General features: G+C 52.4%; 1 protein-coding gene across 1 annotated transcript in view; it reads left to right on the top strand.

Moving 5' to 3' along the window:
* Positions 1–16,725, top strand: part of GRIK5 (glutamate ionotropic receptor kainate type subunit 5) — a 78,250-nt gene that overhangs the window by 6,066 nt on the left and 55,459 nt on the right. The window contains exons 5-11 of the mRNA XM_012559174.1: positions 1,208–1,386; positions 3,308–3,361; positions 3,460–3,621; positions 5,358–5,510; positions 5,891–5,995; positions 6,105–6,212; positions 15,039–15,242. Of these exons, the coding sequence (XP_012414628.1) occupies positions 1,208–1,386; positions 3,308–3,361; positions 3,460–3,621; positions 5,358–5,510; positions 5,891–5,995; positions 6,105–6,212; positions 15,039–15,242 (965 nt within the window). The remainder of the gene's footprint in view (positions 1–1,207; positions 1,387–3,307; positions 3,362–3,459; positions 3,622–5,357; positions 5,511–5,890; positions 5,996–6,104; positions 6,213–15,038; positions 15,243–16,725) is intronic.

Raw genomic sequence — 16,725 nt, 5'->3', positions numbered from 1 at the left:
ATTTTCCCCCCTTTTGATCAAGATTTGTCTATAGACACTTTGTTCAAAATTTCAGTAATGGTAGCCAAGCATCATCCAGTTCTTCCGGTGTCATGACAAAGGAGGCAGTTGTTCGTGGAGGCAATTAACCATACATTCTATTTCCTTCTCTTATTCCTGCTTTTCCTTCCTCTGTTGCTTCAGATGAATAGAGACCAATTGTTTTGTCTTGGATGGACACAAGAGTTGTGTTTGATTTTTTTTTTTTAAATTTTTTTTATTATACTTTAGATGAAGGTTTACAGAGCAAACTAGTTTCTCATTAAACAATTAATCCACATATTGTTTTGTGATATTGGTTGCCAACCCCATGACATGTCGATACTCTCACCTTCTTGACCTTGGGTTGCCTATTACCAGCTTTCCTGTCTCCTCCTGCCTTCTTGTCCTTGCTTCTGGGCTGGTGTGCCCATTTAGTCTCATTTTGTTTTATGGGCCTGTCTAATCTTTGGCTGAAGGGTGAACCTCAGGAGTGACTTCATTACTGAGCTGAAAGGGTGTCTGGGGGCCATACTCTTGGGGTTTTCTCCAGTTTCTGTCAGACCAGTAAGTCTAGTCTTTTTTTTTTTTTTTTTTTTGGTGAGTTAGAATTTTGTTCTACATTTTTCTCCAGCTCTGTCCGGGACCCTGTATTGTGATCCCTGTCAGAGCAGTCAGTGGTGGTAGCCAGGTACCATCTAGTTGTGCTGGACTCAGTCTGGTGGAGGCTGTGGTACTTGTGGTCCATTTGTGCCTGATATGTTTTGAGCCGACAAGATTTGTAGATGGAGTGGGCATGGGTGTGAAAGAGAAGAAGCAGGGCTGACGTCGGGGTAGTGGCCTGAGTGCCTGGAAGGATAGAGCTGCCGTCCATGCCACGGGGAAGGCTGGAGGTGGTGGTTTAGGAGAGAGGAGCAGGATGTGTCAAGTTTGACATCCTGCCAGTCATCCCAGTGAGGAGGTCAGGAAGGAGGCAGGAGTCTGGAGTTCTGGGGAGAGGTCTAGGCTGGAGATTTTAATTTGGGAGAACCTAGGGACCAGATCCCAGAGCCCAGTGCCCTGAGAGACCCAGCTGCACTCTAGACAACTGCCCCCCATCTCCAGTCTCTCCCCAGCTACCCGTGTTGGGGACGAGGAAGGGGTTTCTGCCCTATGCCTGGGCCCATGGAAGGCTCTACCCCTCCCTCAGGCTTGCTGCGATTGGAGGAACTGGTGCGCGGCTTCCTCATCTCCAAGGAGACGCTGTCGGTGAGGATGCTGGACGACAGCCGGGACCCCACGCCACTGCTCAAGGAGATCCGCGACGACAAGGTGTCCACCATCATCATCGACGCCAATGCGTCCATCTCCCACCTCATCCTCCGCAAGGTGCGCCCCTCCTTGCCTCCAATTCCCTGAAGGGTCGGGGGCAGAAACTAACTGAGCAAGTCACCCAGTGCCCGTGGGCCTCAGTTGCCCCAGGGGTCAGATGTAGGCCTTGAGACCCTCTGCTCAGAGCAGACGTGCAGATGATAACCAGGAAGCTGGTCCCTCAGCTCACCTCACCTCTCCGGGAAGTGAAGACAATTGTAGCTCCTATCTCAGTGTGCTCTTGTGAGAACTAAATGAGCCAGTGGTGCGTAAAGGGCTTAGGATGGGGCCTGGCCCAGAGGAAATGCTGGCTAGTTGGTTCTAGTACCAGTTGCCATGGAGTCGATTCCAATTCATGGTGACCCCATGTGTGTCAGAGTAGAACTGTGCTCCGTAGGGTTTTTAATGGTGAATTTTTCAGAAGTAGCTTGCCAGGCCTTTCTTCTGAGGCCCTTCTGGGTAGACTCGAACTTCTAACCTTATGGTTAGCAGTCAAGCACATTAACCATCTGTACCACCCAGGGACTCCAGCTACATGTAGCTATGTTATTTTTGCAAGTGGCTCTGTGTTGAGGTGCTTTGCATGTATTATTTACTTCGCCTCTCCTCCTGCTCTGTGGGGCAAGTATGATGATATTTTGTGGGTGAAGAAGCTGGGGTTCAGAGGGGAGAGGCCTGGCTCAGTTCACATAGGAGGGGCCAGTGCCAGGACTGTCCCCCAGGGCCCGACATTTTCTGTCTGCCAATGACCCACACTCATTAATCATTAATAGGCTTCCCTGCTCTTAATTTTTCTTCTTAATCAAATTTGTATTATTTATTTTTCTCCAGTGGCTTTTTTTTTTTTTTTATTAAAACCTTATGTCACTGCTGATCGTAGCTTACAGGAAGAAGTGTGAGTGGAATCCATAGGGCTCTGAAGTAGGAGGGCTTGTGGAAAAGATTTTGGGGTACAGGCAGGCCTGGGCTGGAATCCCGGCACCTCCCTTGGGGGTTGTGTGACCAGTTGTCACTTCTCTCCAAGCTTGTACTTCCCTCTGTGGAATGGGGCCATAACCCATGGGATAGTGCTGAGTCTAGATCCTGCCAGGGTCCTCGAAGCTGGCATCGTTTAATATTGTGATTATTGAAGGGGAGCCAGGACTGGGCCTTGCCGGCCTGGAGAGGTTTCCAGCTTTGTTCTCCTTGAGGTCTATGAGAAAACCACCAATCGGTTGCCCTTAGGTCAATTCCGACTCATGGTGACCCCATGGTAATGCACTCAGCTGCTAACTGAAATGTTGGAGGTTCGAGTCTACCCAGAGGAGCCTCAGAAGAAAGGCCTGGTGATCTACTTCCAAAATATCAGCCATTGAAAACCCTATGGAGCACAGTTCAACTCTGACACACTGGGGGCCGCCATGACTTGTGGGAAGAGGTGGCTGAAAAATTCAATCTCGAGATTCAAATGGGCTGCCTTTTTGTTGATGCAAAGCATCTTTAAAGATTGCAGGAGTAGTTTTTCTGACCACGTGACCAGGCTGAGCTCTCCATGTTGGCCACCCAAACTTGGTTTTGGGCTGGGTGAGGATTAAGGTTTCGTTTCCTGCCCCACCTGTCTCTGAGGCTTCCGTTTGCCTGTTTCCAGAAGGAGATCTTCTGAGTTCCCTAATTCGGGACAGGGGCATTCAGGGGCCCCATTCTCAACTCCAACAATATCTCCATTCTACCTGGGTTGCCAGTCAGTGGGATGGGGCATGAGGAGCCAGGTCTTCCTCTGCCCTCACAAATCTTCTTCTCATCTCTCCTTGTCTCTGGGGGTCTGTTAACTGTGTTTTCAACTGGGTATCTCCTTGCCGGACCTGCCTCATAATCGCGCTACCTCTCCTGAGTTCTCCCCACCTCGGCCTGTGGGTCTCTGTCTCTCACGCGGCCTCTTTGCATCACCTGTGTCCCCCAGGCCTCGGAGCTGGGAATGACCTCAGCGTTTTACAAGTACATCCTCACCACCATGGTGCGTACCCCCTCTAGCCCTCCTGCCCCCACTTCCCTCCCGCAGTGTCTGCCCTCTTGGCTCCCCGCCCAGGCCTCACCGCCTCTCCTTGGTGCCAGGACTTCCCCATCCTGCACCTGGACGGTATCGTGGAGGACTCCTCCAACATCCTGGGCTTCTCCATGTTCAACACCTCCCACCCCTTCTACCCCGAGTTCGTGCGCAGCCTCAACATGTCCTGGAGGGAGAACTGTGAAGCCAGCACCTACCCGGGCCCCGCGGTGAGCACATGCCCTGGCCCCTGACACACAGACCCCCAGTCACACCCAGAGACATACGTGTGAACCCCTTTCAAACCTTGGTCAGATAATGCTCAGGAGCTGTGGGCTCCCAGTTGCTGTCAGCGTAAATGTCACCAAGGCTCACGTGGGGTCCTGAGACAGGCCTGACTGCCGTGGCCCTCCTCTCCACCTCCCCCTCGGCCCCAGCCACACCAGCCTCCTCAAGGTGCCCCGATGCCCCAAGCACGTGCACACCCCAGGGCCTTTGCACCTGCTTTTCCTGTCACACGCACTGTCCCAGTGAACCAGTGGCTCGCTCCTACCTCTCAGGGTCTTTGCTTAAATGTCCCCTTGGTTGTTGTTCCTTGGTCCCTGTATTTAACAAATTGCAAACTACCCACTTCTTGGAGCCCTGGTGGTGCAGTGGTTAAGAGCTCGGCTGCTCACCGAAAGGTCAGCAGTTCAAATCCACCAGCCACTCCTTGGAAACCCTCTGGGGCAGTTCTACTCTATCCTGTACGGTCACTATGAGTCAGAACTGACTCAACGGCATCTAACAACAGCAACGACCCACTTCTTAGCCCCCTTCCCTGCCTTCTTCTCCTAGCAGCTCTCTCTGCTCATCTGATTGCCATGTGGCTTCCTCTGTATTTTTGGTTCTATATGTACACACAGATTCTAAGTTCCATGAGGGCAGGGGTGTCTGTCTGTTTTGTTCACCATTGTATCCCCAGCACCTACCACAAAGCCTGCTCGTAGTAGGGTGTCCAAAAAATATATGCTGAATAATGCAGACACAGAAAAATGCATATTTATGTGTATTTGTTCACAGAAAGGCCCAGCACACGGAGCCGTGCAGTTGGACGTGTGCAGGCAGACACATCACACGCATTGACATGAGACAGGCTCGTTCACAGGCACCCCTGTGCACTCCTACAGGACACGGACATTCCCCCTCACACAGACACAGCTACAGTGTGCTCTCACACACGCACACCCACGTGGTCGCCAGGCACAGTGCAGTGACCCGTGTGGACCAAAGGCTTCCCAGGTGCCAGGCACTATCCTGACCACTGTACATGTGTTACCTCATTCAGTACTTCCAGTAGCACTCTGAGGCAGAGATTCTTATCATCCTTATTTTACAGGGGAGGAAACTGAGGCTCGAGAGATGCAGGGACTTGGTCATGGTCACAGAGTCAGGAAATAGTAGAGGTGGGCCTCTGCTCAGAGCCGCTTGCCTCCCAGGCCAGGCTCGTGACCGTCATCCTTTTCTGCCCCCCTGTACATCATGCCCATACGTGAATAGAGCAGACGCACCTTCGTCCAGCCCCGTGCACAGAAACATGCCCTAGACCCACCGACACCGTGTGGCTGTCTTCCTCCCCTGCACTGGCCATGTAGATGCAGCTTCCCAGCACGCCGTAGGCCCACAACACCCCCCATGTGGGTGACGCAGCTGGTCGTGCAGACAAAGCCCCCTGGATATGCCCTTCCCTGGACAGAGACATGACCACACCCAGTCAGGCAGAGCTGCACCCACAGAAGTGTGGGTAACAGGTCCACCTTTCGTCCCGTCATTCACAGTCCCTGAGTAAGACACCCAGGGCCCCTTCCTTACTCCTTAGCCACCCGGTTTCCCATTCCTGGGGAGAGACGAGTTGCCTGAGGATGTGGGGGGCTCCCCTGGCTAAGCTGCCTCCTTCCCGTCCCCCTGCCTGTCCCCCTACTTACAGCTGTCGGCTGCCCTGATGTTTGACGCTGTGCACGTGGTAGTGAGTGCTGTCCGAGAGCTGAACCGCAGCCAGGAGATCGGCGTCAAGCCGCTGGCCTGTACTTCGGCCAACATTTGGCCCCACGGGACCAGCCTCATGAACTATCTGCGCATGGTGAGCTGGGGGTGGGGGAGGCAGAGGGTGCAGGGCAGCTGCCACCCACGGATGGGGCACTCACTGTGTCCCTCCGTGGCCCTCTCTGCCTTCTCCTCCCACCTCCAACTCCACTCCCCGCCTCGGCTCTACTCTGCCCTTTCTCCACCTGTCTGGGGAACCTCTCTCTCGGGTTCTCTCTTCCTCTGTTCCTTTGTTCCCACCTCCTCATCCCCCTGCGTGTGGCTCCCTGCATGTTGTCTTGCTCTTTCGACTACTGTCCTTCCTGGTTCCTCGCCCGTGTCCCCTCCACCCCTGTCTCTGCACCTTCCTCTGTGGGGGTCTTGCCCCCTCTGGGCCCCTGCCACCCTTCCCTCTGTCCCGCCTCCCCGCCCTGCTAGGTAGAGTATGATGGGCTGACCGGGCGGGTCGAGTTCAACAGCAAAGGGCAGAGGACCAACTACACACTGCGCATCCTAGAGAAGTCCCGACAGGGCCACCGCGAGGTAAGCAGACCCAGGGCAATGCTAGAGCCTGACGGGAGGGTCGGGGTGGCCCAGGGGGGTCTGCGTCCCTAAGCAGGGCCTGCACTGATGGTGCCCTTTCTGTACCCAGATTGGGGTGTGGTACTCTAACCGGACCCTAGCCATGAATGCCACCACCCTGGACATCAACCTGTCACAGACGTTGGCCAACAAGACGCTGGTGGTCACCACCATCCTGGTGAGTGGCTCTAGTTGGGGAGCTGAGGGTGGGGGGCCTGAATGCTGTGCCTTTCCTGAGTGGTGCCCTGAGTCCAGCCCTCTTCCCCCTGGGAAGTGGAGAGATGCTGTGGCCAATACAAGCCTCTCAGGCCAGCAGGGGGACGTGACACGTGCACCAAGTGGCCTCAGATTGTAGCCAGGACATTGCCACCCTGCCCGCTGGCCACACAGTGAGGGCACAGGCTATGCCCTCAGCCAGGTGCAGCCCCGGCTCTGCATGGCCTGAGGACGGCTCTCTACCCCCGTGAGCTGCAGTGGAGCAGCGAGGAGGGCAGCACAGCTCCCGGGGCCACGTCTGGTCCTCAGGAGGCCACAGAAACCACAATCGCTGGAATGGTCATTTTGTCACACTTGCCCACTGGATGTGTCAACTTACTGAACATCCGTTTGGGAGATGTGGAAACTGGGGATCAGAGAGGTAAAGCGACTTGCCCAGGGTCACACAGCAAGAAGGTGGCATAGCCAGGCCCAGAAGCCGTGTCCCTAGGGCCCCAGAGCCTTAGTCTTAATCGCTGTGCTCTAAATTTCCAGTCCTGGCACGTGAGTACCAGCTGAAGACTGCAGCCCCTGGTGCGGCCATGCCCACATTTTTACCAGTCGGAGAGCTGAGGCCCAGAAGAAGACGGTGTAGAAAATCCGACAGGGGGCCTTCATGCATCAGCAGATGTTCTTTGAGTGCCTCTCCTGCACTGAGCGCTGCATGAGGCCCTTTCCCGGGTCACTCTTTAAACCTCACGGCTGCCCTGTGGGCCACACCCAGTACCTGGCATGGAAGTCCAGGAAGCAGCCACAGTCCCTGGTGGAGTAAGGGTCAGGCCCCAGAGCCTACATCCCCTCCACCGCACCCTGCTGCCTCCCGCCAGGCACAGAGGGTCAGCAGGACTGGAGGAGTCAGGGAGAGGGTGATGCCCACGGGCCTGGTGAGCAGGAGGCTTCCTGGCAGGGCCGGGCATGACAGGCAGCCACATTCTTCATGAGTCACCTGCATCCATGGCCCTGTGGCATCTGGTGTCCACAGGAGGCCCTTGGTGACTGTGAGCTGGGCCGATAATAGCTGTGGGCTGAGGTTCGGAGAGGGTTACCATAGGGTTCCACAGGATGTAAGAGGCCCCTAAAGCAGGGATTCGCAGAGCCATCCCCTCAGGTCCTAGGGAATTCCTGATCTGAAGGGGACCTCGCATCCCTCTGGAGAAGGGCCAGTGATCCCGCTGTGGGGACAGATGGCCTACAGAAGGGAAACCAGACGTGTAGTAGCAGCCTCCCCAAGGGGCCGTGAGGGCTGGGCCAGGCTGGCTGGGGGAAGTCAGCACTGCGCATGGGTGTGTGAACATAGAGACGGGGTCCTGGGTGGGGATCAGGGGCAGAGGTCAGGGTGGGGATGTCAGGAGAGCTGAGCCATGATGCCGGGGGGCTTCGATCTCTTTCTTACACTCCTTTCATCTCCTCAAGCCTTGAGAGCCAGTCTTGGTCATCTCTTCCCAACCCTCACTCTCATTCTTCTTTTGGTGGATTGATTCACTTATTCATTTCACAAGTATTTACCGAAGCAGCTGTGTGCCAGGCCTTCCACAAATTCCGAAGGCACAGACATGAGTCACAGGTGGTCTCGTGGTTTGTTTCCCCGCTCTCGAGTGGTGTTGAAAGAGGGTCTCCCAGTCTGACGGAGGAGACAGACCTGGACACAAACATTCCAACATGGCAACGAGCGCTGAGGAGCCCCCAGAGAAAGGAGGAGCTGGCTCAGCTTTAAAAGGCTTGAGGAAGGCTTTCCAGAGGAGGTGGTATCAGGTGGGGTTTTAGAAGTTGCGTAGGAGTTTGGGTGCACAGAGAAGGAGGGTGGCGTATCCTGGGGAGCAGAGCAGCAGGGGCAGAGACCTCAGCAGGTGTTTGTCACATTGAACGCGGAGGCAGTGGGAAGTTGGTGTGCACTGCTGGACGTACTCCATGCATTCATGAACGTTTTCTGACGTGTGTTTTTGGGCAGGACCTGTGTCAGGCACTTGAGGATTTGGACGTAAACCAAACGGGGTGCCTGATCCAAGATGTAGGCTGGGACTTGTCTTACTGCTTGCTCTGTCCCCAGGGCCTAGAACAGTGCCTGGCACAGAGCATGCACGGGGAGGGGGTGAGTTCAGGGGGCTGTGGGCAGCAGGTGGGGGAGGACCTCTGAAGGACCCCACTCTGCTTCCACTTTAGCTTGGGGGCATGGGGAACTAGGGAGGGTGTTGAGCAGGAAGAGCCAGGACCCAAACTGCATTCAGGAAAGCACTCGGCGCACCCGCCAAGAGAAGCCGCAGGAGAGGAGAGGTGGTCCTGGTGGGAGAGGACGAGGCCTGGACTGGGGCCAGGGCTGAGGCAGGGGCGTTGGCAGGGAGAGGGGGAGTCAGAAGTGCTGTTAAGATGCAGCACTGCTGGCATGGTGTCCAACGGAATAGGTGGAGAGAGGGAGCAGGAGGAGGCAGAGGATGGGGTGGTGGGTGGGCTGCCCCTGGGGTGGGGACTCATAGGTCTGGAGCTCATAGAGCATGGGGCTGGCTACAAGACGGGGTGAGGCCCCACAGGGGAGGTGGGAGGGCAAGAGCAGGCCCAAGGAGACAGAGGCTTTGCAGGAGCCTTCCCTCCTCAGCACCGGGTCCCACTCCCTCATTGTGAATTTTCTCGGAGCATCCCGTTGGTCCACAGTTGAGTCCCTTCATCAAGCTGTGACCCCTCATCCTACTCTTTGGTGACTGGTGCAGCAGTCAGAGCCTCTACTCTGGAGCCAGGCAGACCTCGCCCTACCCCTGACCTCGCCCTCTACCAGTCCAAGTCCTTTAACTGCAGTCTCCATTACCCTCATCTATAGAACGGGTCCAGTGAGCCCACTTGAAGGGCTATAGGGAGGATTGCGTGGGACAAGAAAGCCGCCCTTGCAGAGCCTAGCCTGGAAGACATGCTCAGTATGTGTAAGCTCCTGTCCCTTTTTCTTGTTCCTGATCTTTGATAAAATAGCAATAATCATAGCTAATATCTGTGAGCACTGTGCTAAGTTCTTTACGCGTGTTAACTCATTTGATCTTCACAACAGCCCTGAGGTTGGTACCATTATGACCCCCATTTTTCAGATGAAAGAAATGAAGCCCCAGGAGGGCTAAGTGGCATGCCCAAGGCCACCCAGCTAGAGGTGGCAGAGCGAATTTGATATCCAGAGGCTTTGCCCCACACTGCCTTGATTTCTGCTTCTATCCAAGCCTGCAGAGCTACATTCTAGGCCTATCTCTGCATCCACATGCTGTGTGACTTTGGGCAGGTCTCTTCTCCTCTTCTGTCCTTAGTTCTCTCTTTTCACATGAAGAGATTGATTAGAATATTCATCATACAGTGAGGTGGTTGGACTAGATTAGGTTGTTTAAATTATACTCCAGGAAGTCCTGGGCATAAATTTGGGTCCTGCGTTCATGAAAGGACCCCGGGCAAGCTTATGAGGAATATTCTAGAATGCACTCTACTTTAATTTTTTGTTTTTAGTTTTAAGATATTTGTATTAAAGTGTAATGTGCACGTAGAAACGTATAAATCATAAGCGTACCTTTTGTTGAATTTTCACAAACTAAACACACCTATGTAATCAGCTCCCTCACCCTGAAGCCTCCTTGTGGGCCTTCCAGTCACTAACCCCCCAAGGGTACCTGCTATCCCAGTTCTGTCATCATTGATTAGCTTTGCCTGCCTTTGAACTTCCTATAAATGACATTGTTCTGTATGTTCTGTCTTGTGTCTGGCTTCTTTTACTTAACATTGTGTTTATGAGATTCATCCATGTTACGGCAAGTAGCCTATTCTGATTGCTCTATGTTTTGTTGTATGAACTTACCACAATTTACTTATCCATCAAATGTGGATGGATGTTTGAGTTTTTTCTGGTTTTTGCTGTCAAGAATAATGCTGCTACAAACAGTCTATTACATGTCTTTTGGTGAGCACATATAGGCGTTTCCACTGGGTATATACCCAGGAGCGGAATTGCTAGATCACGGGTGTGTATCTGTTCATGGGGTATGTTTTCCAAAGCGACTGTACCAATTTACACTCCCACCAGCAGTGTATGAGTGGGAATTCCAGTTGCTCCACATTTTCACCAGCATTGGGTGTTGACTATCTTTTTCATTTTAGCTATTCTGGTGAGCGTATAAAGATACCAACCATATTGTGGTTTTCATTGGCATTTCTCTGCTGATCGGGGAAAGTGACCACCTTTTTGTGTGTATTGGCTATTTGGAAATCCTCTTTTGGGAAGTCCCTGTTGAAGTCTTTTTCCTGTTTAAAAAAATAGGTTATATGGCTTTTTTTTTTTTTTTTTTATTGATTTGTGGGTTGTTTACATATTCTGGATGCAAGTCCTTAGTCGGATGTATGTATTACAAATACCTTCTTCCAGTTTGTGGTTTGCCTTTTCACTCTCAATGGTAGCTTTTGATGAAAAAATTTGATTTTTAATTTTACTGAAGTCCAGTTTATCAGTTTTTTTTTTCCCCTTTATGGTTATTGCTTTTAGAGCTTAAGAATTCTTTGCCTACCCTGAGGCCATGAAGATATTCTCCTACTTGTTTTCTAAAACCTTAATTATTTTACCTTTTACATTTATTTATTTATTTTACCTTTTGTTTTTAGATCTGTAGTCCGCCTGGAATTGATTTTTGCGTATTATGGGAGGTAGCGATCAGAATACATTTTTTCCATATGGATATTTAATTAAACATCATTTATTAAAACATTCTTTTCACCCCTTCACTGCAGTCTTACCTTTGACACAAATCAAGTAACCGTTTGTGTGTGAGTTTCTGGACTCTATTCCGTTGGCTATTGGTTTATCCTTGCCCTAATACCACATTGTCTTAAAATACCATAGCTGTAATATTTGGTAGACTAAATCCTCCAGTTTTGTTATTGTTCTTCTGGATTGCCATGCCTCATTTGACCTTTTAAATTTCCATACGCGTTTTATGTTTTTAAACTGATTGTATTGGGAGAGTTAGGGAAGTTAATACAATCCTACATAAAATAGAATTCAAGAGGTGGAAATAGGGTCGTCGTTGTTTGTGGTGGAGTCTGCTCTGACTCACGGCGACCTTACGTAGAACAGAACGAAACATTGCTCGGTCCTTTGCCATCTTTGTGGTTGTTGGTCTGTCTGAGTCCATGGTTGTGGCCACTGTGTCAGTCCATCCCGTTGAGGATTTCCCTCGTTCTCGCTGACCCTCCACTTCAGCAAACTTGATGTCCTTCTCTAGTGATCGGTCTTTCCTCACGACGTGTTCAACGTTACTGAGCCAAAGTCTCACCATCCTCACTTCTAAGGAGCATTCTGACTATATTCCTTCTAAGACTGATAGAAATAGGGTAAGGCCTGAGGAAATCAGTCTCCTTCCCTACCTGGTACCCCATTTTCTTTTCCCAGAGGCCACCATCCTCCCAGAAATACCGGTATGTAGACAAGCGCATCCCCACTCTTTGTCTTAGAAAGAAAAGCATTTTGTACACGTTGTTCTGTAGCTCGTTTCTTTCCTCTTAATATATCTCACAGACCTTGTTATTTTAGTAGTTGCATGGGATTCTTTTATGACGTTGCTAATCTTTTTCACCTGTCCCAAATTAGGTTGTTTCTAGTCTTTGCTCCTGCTGCAAGCAATGCTGCAACGACTCTCTGGGATCTACAGTTTTGGGTACAGGTGCACGGCCATTTGTGGGATGAATCCTTAGAGTTGGACTTCACAGCATCCCGCTGTCTGTCTGCTATGTTGGGCTCCCACACAGGATTCTCTTTGAAGCAGTCTGAAAACCCTGGGTTGGAAGTTCTTCGAGGACCCTTCTGTTCTAACAATCTGGGGCTCTAAGTTGAGTCCTAGATCCTTGTCTTCTGAGATTGAGTCCCGGTCACAGGCCTCCCCGTCTCTGCTTCTGGATCCATATGCTTAGACCTCGATTCTGGGGCCTTGAACCCAAATCCACCATCAAAGTTTCTCGGCCTTGAATTTGGGCAACGGCTTGTCTTGGTGGGAAGAACAAGGGTTTCGGCGTGCACGGCAACTGGGTTTTCAATCCAACCTCGGCCATGTCTCCCCTCCCCACTGCCCTGCCTCAGCCATGTGACCTTGACCTCCCCGAGCCTCAGTTTCCTCCTCTCTTGTCAAGAGGGCTGTGCTAGATACAGCCTACCAGCCCTCACACTGGGGTCCTGTCTCTAGATTTCTGATTCTCCCGGTTTGGTACCTGCACGGATCCTCCATCTCTGTTTCTAGCTCCTCCGATGTCTGCCCTCTGGTTCCGTCCACTTGAGCTCAGTCCTGCACAGCCCCTAAGAGCCTAGCTTTGGAGTCAGACAGGCTTGTCCATCTCACCACTTACTACTTCACTTCTTTGGACCCCAGTGTCCTCATCTCGAAAAGAGAGGTAATAATACCGGCCTCCCACGCTGACAATAGCTGTCACACAGCAAGCCCACAAGAAATGCTAGCTGATGCTGCTATTATTAGGATTATCTCACATTTCTGCTCCCAGCTTCACAGTTTTAGATTTGGAAAGGCGGCTTGGTAAAGAGAGAAAGCACTGACTCTCTCCCATCTCACTGCCCCTCAGCTGGCGGCTCTGTAGGGTCCTGGAGGCCAGAGCCCATGAGAGGACCTGGCCTCATAGTAGGAGATTCTGTCAGTTATCTTTAGCTATGTAAGAAAGCACCCCAAAACCTGGTAGCTTAAAACAGTATCAATTTATTCTTTTTCATGGGGATTCTGTGGGTTGACCGAAGAGTTCTTTACTGGCCTTGCCTGGGCTCAGCCATGCGGCTGCATTCAGCTGGTGGCTGGGCTAGGCTGGAAGGCCCAGAATGGTGTTGGTGCTGGCTGTTGGTTGGGATGCCACAGTTCACTCATCCTCCAGTAGGTTAGCCTAGGCTTCCTTGCATGGCAGTCTCTGGGAAGAGTTCAAGAGGACAAGAGTGGAGGTTGCTTTGAAGGCCTGTGCTCTGGAATCCACACACCATCTCTTCCACCACATTGTGTTGGCCAAAGCAAGTCACCAGCTTGGCTCGATGGGGAAGCCGACTCTACCTCTTGATGGGAAGAACTGCAAAATACTGAGGCCAAGTCTGTCTACCACACACATACACACAAACCAAACCTGGTATCATTGAGTTGATTCTGACTCACAGCAACCCCTTGTGTTACAGAGTAGAACTGCTTCATTTGGGTTTCTTAGCTGTAATCTTTACAGAAACAGATTGCCAGGCCTTTCTTCTGCAGCACTTCTGGGTGAGTTCGAACCTTGAGGTTAGTAGTCTGGAGCAAACCATTTGCGCCACTCAGGGCCTGTATCTACCACGGAGCTCGATAAGTTATGTGCTGAATGAATCAGAGGCCCCTGGAAAGAAACCTCTGTGACCCTCGGTTTCCATGTCTGTCCGCTGAGTCTGATATCTCCCGGGTCAGGTCATTGTGAGGATTTATGATACAATTAAGAGGACACACAGGGTAGAGCCTGACCCTCAGCCAGTGCTCACTGCCCATCACTGTTGTGATCGTCGCTATCAAAGCTCTTCTCTCCTGGCTTCTGCAAAGCCATCTCCTGAGTTATTTTGTTCATAAATCCAAACTAACACAAACGGCCATTTAGACAATAACTATGCCAAGTCAGGAGCCCTGGTGGCACAGTGGTTAAGAGCTATGGCTGCTCACCAAAAGGTCGGCAGTTCGAATCCACCAGCTGCTCCCTGGAAACCCTTTGGGGCAGTTCTACTCTGTCCTGTAGGGTCACTATGAGTCGGAATCGACTCGACGGCAGTGGGTAACCAGTATACCGAGTTAAGTTTCCCTTTTGTTACCATCATCTTCAGATATCTCTTCTTACTACACTTTGAATGCTCTGTCTGCTTCTGTGCTTACTTGGCACAAGGGATCAGTCAGGTTTGCTCAATCCCCTCAGAAGAAAGCATCAACATAGCAAACCATAGGCCAAAGACCAACAGTTGCAAAGGGGCAGATACGTTTGCTTGGCCTGCAAAGCATGAAAATCCAAAAAAAATTGGTATTGGAATTTGAATTAGTAGCTAATGTTTATAATCAGGAGATTTTACAAAGCAATCTAGGTTTCCAAATTCCCTTAAAATGGGGCCATCTGGCATCCCAGGCCCGTATCCCTTGTGGCAGCTCTCAGCTGGAACTACATCAGGGTAGGGGACACTTTCTTCACTGCTTGTCAGATGGCAGGCCTTGACCCATGTGTGGCTCATGAACTCAGGTTAGCGGGTTGCTACCACCATGTAAAAAAATGAAGTCGAGCAGAATAGAAAACATCAGCGTGTGTTGCCCGTAGTCGCTCAGGGTAAGGACTTCTGTGGAAGTAATTCTAGTTAAGTGCGTGCACGCATGCCTGCGTGTGACTTGGGCTGCAAAGCAAAAGGCATCTTTTACCGTGGGTCGTAGTCAGAAGATGTGAAAGGCCCTGTCCCAGCTTGGCACAGCCTCCGTCTAGTCTGACTCACTCCTCAGTTACTATCTCCCTTGGAGGTATTTGAGCTTGAGACTAATGAACAACGAGTTAGCTGGTGAGATGAAAGTGACAGCCTGTGATCTGTGCGTGGCTGGTGGGGCCATGGGCTTCTCCCTGACTTCCAGCATGGCACATGGTCGGGGAGTGAGTGTGGTGAATCCGTCATCCCCACCCTGCCAGCTGCTTCCTGACCTAGCCGCCCTGTCTGGGGCTCCGCCCCCACATGCCCAGTCTCTGACCCTGTCCTCTCTGCCCCTGCCAGGAGAACCCGTACGTCATGCGCCGGCCCAACTTCCAGGCCCTGTCGGGGAACGAGCGCTTCGAGGGCTTCTGCGTGGACATGCTGCGGGAGCTGGCCGAGCTGCTGCGCTTCCGCTACCGCCTGCGGCTGGTGGAGGATGGGCTGTACGGGGCACCCGAGCCCAATGGCTCCTGGACGGGCATGGTTGGCGAGCTCATCAACCGGGTATGTCTGGGCCGGGATAGGAGGATCACAGAGCACGCGGGCGAGGCAGGCAGGCAGCCAGTCCAGCCTCAGGATCAAGCTGGCACAGGGCAGAAGAGGAGTGGGCCATTCAGGGGTCCTCACACCAGCCACGCTGATGGCATGCTGCGTGCCTGCGCCTGGCGAGTGCCGCGAGGTGGGGAGGGGGAGAGGCGACACGTCACCTCCTGTGTCCAGCTTTGCCAAACCCTCCCCTCACACCACGGGCCCAGTGTCTGGCACTCAGTCCTCCAAGATTTACTGAGTGCGTGAATGAGACGTGGAGTGGAAATCAGGCACGGCCTGGGGTGGTCAAGGGAGGCTTCTTGCAGGAAGCAGGGCTGGGGTGAGGCGGCCAGGGACTGCACCTTGTTTGTGCCCTGTGCCCACCACCTGCCAGGGAGAGCACAAGTGTGGGCGTCACCTGGTGCCTATTGAACTCACACGTTCACTCATACCTGTTGCCACTGAGTCAATTCCGACTCACAGTGACCCTATAGGACAGAGAGGAACTGCCGCATAGGGTTTCCAAGGTTTTTCAGAAGGAGCCCTGGTGACACAGTGGTTAAGTGCTTAGCTGCTAACTGAAGGGTTGGTGGTTTGAACCCACCACCACTCTGAGGGAGGCTGGAGCCCTGGTGGTGCAGTGGTTAAGCGCTCGGCTGCTAACCAAAAGGTCGGCAGTTCGAATCCACCAGGTGCTCCTTGGAAGCCCTGTGGGGCAGTTCTACTCTGTCCTTTAGTGTTGCTCTGAGTTGAAACTGACTCGATGGTACCCAACAACAACGCTCGCTCTGCGGGAGAAAGATGTGGCATCTGCTTCCATAAAGATTACAGCCCAGGAAACCCTACAGGGTAGCTCTCCTCTGTCCTACAGGGTCTCTATGAGTCAGAATCGACTCGATGGCAATGGACCAATGGGGTTTTAATCTTTACGGGAGCGGACCAGCAGGTCTTTTCTCCTATGGAGCAGCTGATGGGTTTGTACTACTGACCTTTCGGTTAGCAGCCAAGCACCTAACCACTGCGCCACCAGGGCCTCTCTGTTCACTCACACAGGAGGTGCTTCTTGAGCTCCCACTGCGTGCCTTGCACCATGCTGGGCATGGGATGCAGCGGTGAGCACAGCGGGCCTGTACCCTGCCCCCAAGAGCCTAGTCTCCTTAGGATGCTGAAAAGCAAGTGATCATAAGACAGAACAATCTGGGCTGTGATGGGGGCAACTCAGAGGAGGGGCCCAGAGAAGGCTCCTGGCCCAGCTGGGGCATCCAGGGAGGGCTTCCCAGGAGAGCTGATACCCAAGCTGGCTCCTAAACAGGGCGAACGAGTCAGCAAGGTGAAGGGGGTCTGGAGGTGGGTAGTGCATTCCGAGCAGAGAACAGCATTTACAAAGATTTGGGTAAGAGAGAGTGGAATGTGCTGGAAGAACCAGCTGGGCCCCGAGTGTGGGCAGGGTCTGGATGGA

The sequence above is a fragment of the Trichechus manatus genome, unplaced genomic scaffold (genome assembly GCF_000243295.1).
Source record: "Trichechus manatus latirostris isolate Lorelei unplaced genomic scaffold, TriManLat1.0 scaffold00216, whole genome shotgun sequence".
NCBI lineage: Eukaryota > Metazoa > Chordata > Mammalia > Sirenia > Trichechidae > Trichechus > Trichechus manatus.
Note: the sequence above shows the minus strand (reverse complement) of the source record. Positions and strands in the feature narration are given on the sequence as shown.